The following is a 9,136-nucleotide window of genomic DNA, read 5'->3' on the forward strand; positions in this document are numbered from 1 at the left end:
TAAGCATAAGCTGATTAAACATGAATCAAAAAATTGATGGCTGACTTTATCTAAAATTTTAAATACAAATAAATCTTTTATTACATAAACAATAAGTTTTACAGTACAATTATTAACTCAAAAATTAAATATCTAACATGTATCTTCTTTGTATCATTTATGATGTTAAAATTTTTCAAAAATTTAGATAAATTGTTTAGCGAAGTAAAGATAAGCATTCAAATACGAATCAATTTATTAAAAATATAATACATTGTGTTTATTAATGAACATAATTAAATTTTAATATAGCTTTGTATTGAACTTTGCAGGTCTATTAAATAAAATCATTCAAAAAATTCAAAGCTTTTTATCTAAGTAATTAAAAAATTAGTTATAAATTGGAATTATACCAAAAAAAATGGTTGTCCTAATAATTTTTAAAATTATGACTTTTAATACATTATTTTAAAATTTTATTTATTTACTTAAGTAGGTTGGCAAGTAAATACATTCTTTTACTTCAGATTTTATTACAAAGCAATATAGATAATATTTTTATCAATATTCTACCCCTTATGCACAAGATAGAGGCAGATATAGGTATAATAAATAATTCTAAAGGTAGTTCAATGTTTAAATGTGCAAATACTACTGTTATTTGTACAGTTGACATTAATAATAGACACGAGCAGTCTAAAAGTGAGTTATACGATCAACTTAATTTAGATATTAAGTATAGAAATATTAATCAACAATCATATGACGCTTATTATACACTTATCATTACAAACATTTTAAACAGATGTCTACTTAATTTTGATAAGTGTAAATCACTGTTTATATCACTGATAATAGATAGCAATAATTACAATACGCTCTGGTGCGCCATAAATGCATTATTTTTAGGACTTGTTGAGTGTGGTGTGCCTCTTAAAGAAGTATTGTACGCTACTTCTGGATTTACAAATAAAGAAGATGTTTTTATTTTCAACAGAAGTGGAGACATTGTATGGCATCACGCATTTGGTGATATAAAGGATATAGAGATGCCTGCGGTCTTAAAATTTTACAAATACGTTAAAGAAATACAAGATTTTAGTTTTAAAAGTAAATTGGTTATATAAAATTACTATCTATTGATAGTAATTTTGTTTTTTTATTTACAATACAATAGTAAATTTTATTAATAAATTTAATTTTGCCAAAAGATTGTTTATTTTTTCGTTAAATTTTGTTTTAAAATACAAATTTTTAAATCTGTAAAATTTTTGATTTAAGTTTACTTATAAAAAAATCATTACAATCTAATTACTATTTCTCTTTGTTTGAAAGTATAATTGAATAAGTTATTTTTTAAAATATTATAAATTTGTAAAAAATTACCCCTTTAAATGGATTTTAACTTTAAATTTCCAACCTTAGATCTCCAAATATTAATCCATGAGTCTAACACTTCAAATGGTAAAGAAGCTCTAAGAAAATATTTAATAAACAATTCTATGCTGAAAACATACCAGTCTTTGGTCATTAAAAATATTATACAGGATAATAAACAAGACATAAAATTAATTAAAGAAACAAAACAAAAAAAAATTGATGAATTGATGGAAATGAAAGACAAGGATCCTGAAAACTCTTCATATGTTAAATCTATCGATATTCAGATTGCAGAACTATATGCACAGTTTATGGATACAGAAAAAGCACTGGAAATGTTAAAAAATATTTTGTTCGACGAATCTTCGCTCAGTTTACAGATGGATATTTATTTATGTAGAATACGAATGGGAATGTTAATTAAAGATAAAAAACTTGTAGAAGATAATATTCATCTTGCTACTGAATGTTGTGAATTGGGATGTGACTGGGACAGAAGAAATAAATTTAAGATACATAAAGCTATTTATAATCTTAAACAAGGTATTTTTAGTGAGACAGCACAATTATTTAGTGAGACCCTTCCTTCATTTGAAACTAACGAAGCGGTTGATTTTAAACATGCAGTAGAATATTTTATATTTTCAGGTTTATTATCTTTTGAAAGATCTGATCTAAAAAAATTACTATTAGAATGTTCTGAAGTCTTAGAAATAGGAAGTTCTGAAGGAGTAAACTTAATAAGATCTATGTATGAATGTAATTATTATGAATATTTACCTAATCTATGTAAATATATAGAAAGTGTTAAAAATGATTTCTATTTACAAAACTTTCTAAATTTTTTTTGTAGGGAAATGAAAATAAAAATGTATAAGCAATTACTTAACAGTTATCAATCTTTAGATTTAAAGAATATGGCTGATGTATTTGGGATAAGTAGTGAATATCTTGAGGATGATTTAAATGATTTTATTGTAGAAAGAAGAATTAATTGTAAAATTGATAAAGTATCTTATACAATTATAATTAATGAAGAGGAATACGATGGATATTCAGAAATTATCAAGGAAGGGGCGAGCTTGCTAAAAATTATTCAAAATAATATCAATTAAAAATTACTTTTATTAATTTTTTATCGAGGTTAGAAAAATGCACATGCCGAGGATCGAACTCGGGACCTCGTCCGTGTGAAGAACGCGTGATAACCACTACACTACACGTGCAGTTCCCAAAATATTTATAATTTATTATAACTTTTATGGAAGTCGGAAATTAATAACTAATTATATATGTAGGACAGTAAAGATGTAGACATGTCAATTAGCAGTATTGGGTTGATGGCTTTGACGTGTCTGTTATATAAATAATAATTAATAAATAATCCCATGTTTTATCCCAACAATATATTTTGATAAATGTAAAAAATAATTATTTTTAGTATTACACATTCTGCCTCCTACTAATCTTATTAATCATTTATATTTTAAAACAGCAAAGTCAATTTTATCTTTAAATGTGGCAATGTTTACTATGCATTGTAAAAATATATTGTCAACTTTTTAGTCCTTAAATGTTTTCTTTACAGCAAAAAATAATAAACTATAAATTACTTTTTAAAAAATACTTAGAATATGGCTGTGTAAATAAAAATCATCTAAACAAATTATTTACAGACATATATATTGAATTAAAGAGTAGATATAGGAATACTTTTTTATTACTAAAATCTTCTCTAATATTCTTTCTTTTTCTTGTTCCTGAAGATCAGCTGTTGTTGAAAACATCAAATGAAATCAAACAGATGTTTTATTTAGGAAACATAGTAAAAAATTGTAAAAAAGAGGATTCTACGAATTTAGATGTAAATATTGTAGAATACTTAGATGAAGTAGAATTTATCGAAGAATCTATAAATACATATAATTTTACACGTATCAACACCAATGTTAATCTATTAGAATATCATCCTTTAGTATTACAATATCATGAACATAAAGATAAAATTATTAAAAGTTTAATAAATAAATTAATACTTGCTATTAAGCTAGATATATTTAATAGTGATAAAGTAATAGACTACTATAGTCAAATACAAATGAATATTAATAAGCCTAAAATACAAGTCAAATCTAAAGAAATGAAAAGAAAAACTACTAGGGGAGGAATAAAGAAAAAAATAAAATTATTAAAAAGCACTTTAAATAAATAATATTATGTATTAGAAGTTATATATAAAAGTTTTAAAAAATTTAAATAAGACTAGGATTTTTTATGACACATTAGTAGATTTATGTTTTTATCTAATATTGTTTCAATACCAAGAATAATATAATTGACGTTAATATTGTTTATTTTATTTAATCCTGACATGATCAAACTTGAGGTTAAAATTAAGATAAATATATGAATGTACGACAATAATAATTTACAAAATGAACATAGTCTATAATATAAAAGTTTTTCGGCTTGTATAAATTTAATTAAATAAATTTTATAAATAATTTACAATATGTTAATATTTATAACAACTTATCAACAAAGTGTTTTAGAATAAAATCATTTATCTGAGATGCATCATCTTGATATTCATGTATAGAACTATATACATGTGCAAGCATATTTAACAATCTTTCAGGTTCAATAATTCTCTTAAATTCTTTTCTAAATTTTATAAAAAGTTCTTGTATGTTTCTATGATCATCTTCTGTCAAATTTTTGGATTTAGAAATTACTGAAAAATCATCTGTGCAGGAACTGTATGAATAATCTACTAAATTACTTATAGGCATATGAAAAATTAAATCAATCTTAAAAATTTTAGTATCATTATAATCTCTGATACATAGCCCATTTTTATCTTTAAATGATTTCATATCGTAATATATGTTCTTCTGTAAATTTTTAATTTTCATAAGATGAACTGCAAAATTTTTTACGTATTGTGGATCGCTTGTAAATATCAATATTCTAGTATTATGGATACTTAGAATATTTAATATAATAAAAAGAATTGTATCTTGTAGATCACAATTTGCTTTAATTCTTTTAAAAATTGCACTTGTTATTGAAAGTAATTGTAGTTCGATATTAATTTTACAAACATCAGTCATCATATAATGAATGCAATCTGTTTGAATAACATATTCTTTAGTTACATTAAATAATAATTTACCATTATTATTCCTTTCAAAGGTTCCAAAATAGCATCCATTTTCATTCAAACTAAGCTTCGTTTTTATGTAAACATAAAAATTCGAGGCACTTAAAATGTATTTATATTCAATCATATAAGTTCTATATTCTATATTTTCTTCAAGATATCCTTTACAATTTAGACATGTCTTTTGTCTATCACTTACAACATGTGTAAAAGTTTTTTTAGATTCTGTAATTAAATAATTTACATCAAACAGCATTAAAACATAAGTTTTATCTATGCACAATTTGTTTTTGCAAACCATAAAACAAGATTTTAAACAATGTTCTTCTTTTATCTTGTACACCCTACCACATAAACTTATTAGATTAGTATTATTTACTGTTACTTGTCTGTATTTTAAATTTTGAAGACCACTGCTATCAATATTTAAAGATACAAGTGTATTTTCTAAATCTTTACGAGAAACAATATTCAAATTCTTACTAAATTGGTAAAGATCTTTCATATTTTTTCTAAATAAGCTGACTGGACATATATGATTTAAGGTTATTTGGTATAAAGATCTTTTTTTGATGATCCCAATATTCTCATAATTAAGTTTAGACAAATAATTTTCGATGTATAGTTCTATATAATCTATAATTAAATCATTAAAATTTAAATCTTTTATCAAGAAATTTATAAGTTGTGGATTGTAATCACAGAGATAAAAATAATTTATAATTATCTCTAAAGAAATATATCTGCATAAAACATTGTCAAATAGACTATTTTTTAAAATATTATCAATGTAGTTCTTGTTATATTTTAAAATTGAGGTAAGAATAATACATTCAGTCATATTTATGCGGATTGAATATTATTTATAGCTTTTTTGCATAAAAATAAAAAGTTTGTTGTTTGAAAGAAACTTTTGATATAAAAAATAATATTTATAAATTAGCAAAAATTTTAAGGCTTATATATTGACTTTGCTGTTTATAAAGATAGCATTAATATTAATAAAATTTAAGATAATAAGCATTAAAGGGCAATTTAAATGTTAATCTCAATTATGCAGAAGATTTATTTTTAATCGACCAATCATTTATTAAATACAAATATTTTTTGAAGGTACAAAATACGAATCGAAAAGTTTAAATACAAATTAATATCATACATAAAAGTTAGATGCTTTATCTACATTTTTAATACTTCTTTGTTTAATTAATATATTGTACTTTAATTATTCATATATTATATTTATAAATAAATTTTTAATAAAATTTTTGCCTTTTTAATGGTAATAAATTTGACTTATAGATTGTTACAAAAAGTAAAATATGTTTTTGACAGTTATATAAAGTTTTAAAATTAAACCAAATTAATTACATGTTATTGTAAGTTTCATTGATCTATAACAAAACTACGTTTATTTTGACGATAATACAAAGTATTTGTAAGACACATTACAATTTAAATCGCAAGTATTTTTTTAAAACTAATACTCAAAATTTTTAATTAATGAAACTCCATAAAATCAAAAGAGGTTTTCAACGGTTTTTGTTTTCTATCTGCTTGTACAAAATCTTTGTATTGTAAAAAATATTTACGACCAAGTTCAGCATAAACACCCATATCTAAATCTTCCATAGCTCTAATAAGATCATCACCAGTTACAGTTTTTCTTGATTCTCCTTCACAAATTTCTCTAGCTCTGCATGTAACTATGGCGATAAATTCACTGGCTGATTTTTGCATAAGCTCTTTAGCCTCTTTTGCAACCTTGGCTTCTTTTGGTATTGGACGCTTCATAATTTTTCCAATGTTAGCAACTGGAAGTAGCCTGTCCGTTGATCTTAGTATTGGTGGTTGATATTGCTGTGGCATAGGGTAAGGAATATTATTATGATTAAAATATGGATGTTGATTCATAAAATAATTTTTAATTATTATTTATAATTTGAGTTTCAGTTCAAAACAATTTAAAATGTAAAAAAATGAATAATTTAATTTATCGCTTGCTTTCCATAATACCGTCAACACGTAACAGTTGGATAACAGCCTGCATTGCAGAAGCATAAATTTGTTTTTTGACAGCAAACGGTTCAAGAATTATATTTCTCATATCTTCAATATCCCCAGTTATACCATTTACGCCACTAAATTTATTTTTACTTATTTCTTCTTCTAAAAATTCAATTTTCATCAAAGGATTATAGACACCGCTATTAATTAGTAAAATTGTTGGTATAACTTTTAAAGCATCAGCAACTTTGTTGTAAACTATTTTTTCCAATACATCTTCTGTTTTATATTCTTTCAACTTTTTTATAATGTTGGCTTCTAAACATCCTCCACCCGGAACAAGTTTTGGACTAATAATTAAATTTTTAGCAACTTTTGCAGCATCGTAAAAATTCCTTTCTAGTTCATTTAAAATATCCTTTGTTGGTCCTCTTATAATCACACTACATGCTTTAGGTTCAATACATTTACTGAACTGGGAGTAATATTCGTCGCCGGATTTAATATATTCAAATAATCTACATTTATCTCCAACATGTTTAGTATCTAAATCTTCAACCCTATTAACAATAGTGGCACCTACAGCTTTTGCTAACCTAACTGTCTCTGTCTTTTTTAATCTTCTCAAAGCAGTAATATTATTTTGATACAAAATCGATAAAGCCAAGTCGCAAATTCCTTTTTCTGAAACTACAATGTCAGGATTAACATTAAGTATATATTGACACATCGTACGTATTTGTTTTTCTTCCATTTCTAAGGCTTTAGTAAAATCGTCCTTGTTTTTAAATTCGTAATTTGTTTGACTTTCACCTTTTTTATATTCTAAAGGAGTGTCTAAAATAACAATTCTCGGATTTTCTATTTTTTTTCTCATCTGTGGATGAATAATATCTTTGTTAATTATTATACCATCTAAAATACCGCTTTGCACCATATTACCACCCAAAATCTTTTCAATTTTTACATTATTTTTAAGATCACAAACACCATTTTCCGTAATCATTTTAACAACCTCATAGGCTATTGTATCTATAGGAACCTTTAAAATGGTGCAAATTTTGGTTTCAATACTTGACCTAATAATTGCTTTAATACTCTCCTCTGTGTCTTGTATGTTAAGAGACAATTGATTCAGAACATCCATTGAAAGCTTAAGGATATCAGTGAGATAACCACAAACTTTTATTGGGTGAGGATACTTGCCTATATCTTTAATTTCTGTATTTAAAACATTTGACATCTCTTGTAAAAGTCCACTAGCTAAAATAACTACAGAAGTAGTTCCATCACCAACCTCATCATCCTGAGTGCGAGCAAGTTCGATAATCGACCTCGCAGAAGGATGAGAAACGTCAATTTCTCTAAGAATACTGTTACCATCATTCGTTATCTCTATGCTATTAATTTTCGTAATAACCATCTTTTGCATTGCTTTTGGACCAAGACAGGTTTTAATAACAGAAGATATCATGCTTGAAGCATTTGCACTTTCCAATTGTATCTGACTAGGTTTGTCTGGTACAAGAATATACAATTTTTTTGGTATTTGATTCTGCATTTAGGGTTAAGAAAACTTAAAATTTTTTTAATAAATAAAAAACAAGTTAAACAAATATCATATTTGATCTTTATAATTACAATAAAAATATTTTACCAATCTACATTTTTTACATTTTAATAAATAAATAACAAAAATAATAATGACAAATATCTTTAAAACTTCAAATATTACAATAAAATTATTTTGGTATAAATATTTGTTAGGAATTCTCGATTTTTTCATTTAGGCTGTGCCATGCTTGTACTTTTTGAGTTAACTACTTCTACTACTTTATTTTCTCTAAAATTCTCTTCTACATTGGTGAGACCTTTTTGATTATCCATTGTAAGGCTTTCTATAGTCAATTTAAGAACTTTGTATCGTATATAGGACTGAGTTCGGTGGTCTATGTTTGAATTTTTCAATTAATTTAATAATGTTTTGTTACATACTCGTCTCATATCATCATATAAGGAATAATATGCATACTAAATTTGTGGAATGATCCACAATGATTTGCTGGTAGATCGTGCTTGTGCTTCTTATATGTTTCAACCATTTGCAAAGTTGCAAACGAGATTATTCACACTTCACTATTAATATCTCCTTTTTGACTTAATCTAGAGTATATAAATCTAGTTTAACTTCTAATATAATTAATATTTTGATAATTGTTTTTACAATTAAAAACCTTAATTATTTTTTCTAATCTTTAGTTTATTGTCAATAAATTCTAGTTGTTCATATTATTTCGATTCTAATTGTTAAGTTTGTGATAAAAAATATTTTTATAAAAGATACAAGCCAAATAAAAACAATTTAATTAGAAGACTTAACATAAGCCAAAGTATTATTCCACATAAGTAAAAAAACATACTCAAAAGTAGAACACTTACAACTTTTTAAATTAGTAATGTATTTTTTTTCAAATATTTTTTGCATTTCTTTGTCTTCCGGAAAAATCTGTGCAAGTTCAGGCAACACATTCAAATACCCGTGGAAAATATAAAAAGATTTTATAAAATCTTCATTACAAAAAATTTTATATTTATGAATTTCATACT

The 9,136-nt window shown here is 24.6% G+C and overlaps 7 protein-coding genes and 1 non-coding gene across 8 annotated transcripts; 3 read left to right on the top strand and 5 right to left on the bottom strand.

The window, feature by feature from the left end:
• Positions 1 to 557: 557 nt before the first annotated feature.
• AAJ76_1600062669 (exosome rnase ph-like protein) lies at positions 558 to 1,106 on the top strand (the record flags this gene model as incomplete). Its single annotated transcript, XM_024474173.1, has 1 exon — positions 558 to 1,106. One exon carries the CDS (start codon positions 558 to 560, stop codon positions 1,104 to 1,106), a length of 549 nt encoding a protein of 182 aa, XP_024331370.1.
• Positions 1,107 to 1,373: 267 nt separating this feature from the next.
• AAJ76_1600063485 (26s proteasome non-atpase regulatory subunit 6) lies at positions 1,374 to 2,474 on the top strand (the record flags this gene model as incomplete). The annotated part of the gene is made up of 1 exon (XM_024474174.1): positions 1,374 to 2,474. The coding sequence occupies one exon, from the start codon at positions 1,374 to 1,376 to the stop codon at positions 2,472 to 2,474; it is 1,101 nt and encodes a 366-aa protein (XP_024331371.1).
• A 37-nt stretch (positions 2,475 to 2,511) lies between these two features.
• Positions 2,512 to 2,586, bottom strand: AAJ76_1600064697. Its single transcript has one exon. It is a non-coding gene; the product is annotated as a tRNA-Val (tRNA).
• Positions 2,587 to 2,932: 346 nt separating this feature from the next.
• On the top strand, positions 2,933 to 3,571 carry AAJ76_1600065044 (hypothetical protein; the record flags this gene model as incomplete). Its single annotated transcript, XM_024474175.1, has 1 exon — positions 2,933 to 3,571. The coding sequence occupies one exon, from the start codon at positions 2,933 to 2,935 to the stop codon at positions 3,569 to 3,571; it is 639 nt and encodes a 212-aa protein (XP_024331372.1).
• A 310-nt stretch (positions 3,572 to 3,881) lies between these two features.
• Positions 3,882 to 5,363, bottom strand: AAJ76_1600067474 (hypothetical protein; the record flags this gene model as incomplete). The annotated part of the gene is made up of 1 exon (XM_024474176.1): positions 3,882 to 5,363. The coding sequence occupies one exon, from the start codon at positions 5,361 to 5,363 to the stop codon at positions 3,882 to 3,884; it is 1,482 nt and encodes a 493-aa protein (XP_024331373.1).
• A 659-nt stretch (positions 5,364 to 6,022) lies between these two features.
• Positions 6,023 to 6,391, bottom strand: AAJ76_1600068502 (ccaat binding transcription factor subunit a; the record flags this gene model as incomplete). The annotated part of the gene is made up of 1 exon (XM_024474177.1): positions 6,023 to 6,391. One exon carries the CDS (start codon positions 6,389 to 6,391, stop codon positions 6,023 to 6,025), a length of 369 nt encoding a protein of 122 aa, XP_024331374.1.
• Positions 6,392 to 6,515: 124 nt separating this feature from the next.
• On the bottom strand, positions 6,516 to 8,090 carry AAJ76_1600070201 (t-complex protein 1 subunit gamma; the record flags this gene model as incomplete). Its single annotated transcript, XM_024474178.1, has 1 exon — positions 6,516 to 8,090. The coding sequence occupies one exon, from the start codon at positions 8,088 to 8,090 to the stop codon at positions 6,516 to 6,518; it is 1,575 nt and encodes a 524-aa protein (XP_024331375.1).
• Positions 8,091 to 8,891: 801 nt separating this feature from the next.
• AAJ76_1600071245 (hypothetical protein) lies at positions 8,892 to 9,136 on the bottom strand (the record flags this gene model as incomplete). Its single annotated transcript, XM_024474179.1, has 1 exon — positions 8,892 to 9,136. A coding segment is annotated over one exon (245 nt), but the record flags the coding sequence as incomplete, so codon positions are not given.

This window comes from Vairimorpha ceranae (genome assembly GCF_000988165.1).
Source record: "Vairimorpha ceranae strain PA08 1199 chromosome Unknown NODE_16, whole genome shotgun sequence".
In the NCBI taxonomy this organism is placed as follows: Eukaryota; Fungi; Microsporidia; family Nosematidae; genus Vairimorpha; species Vairimorpha ceranae.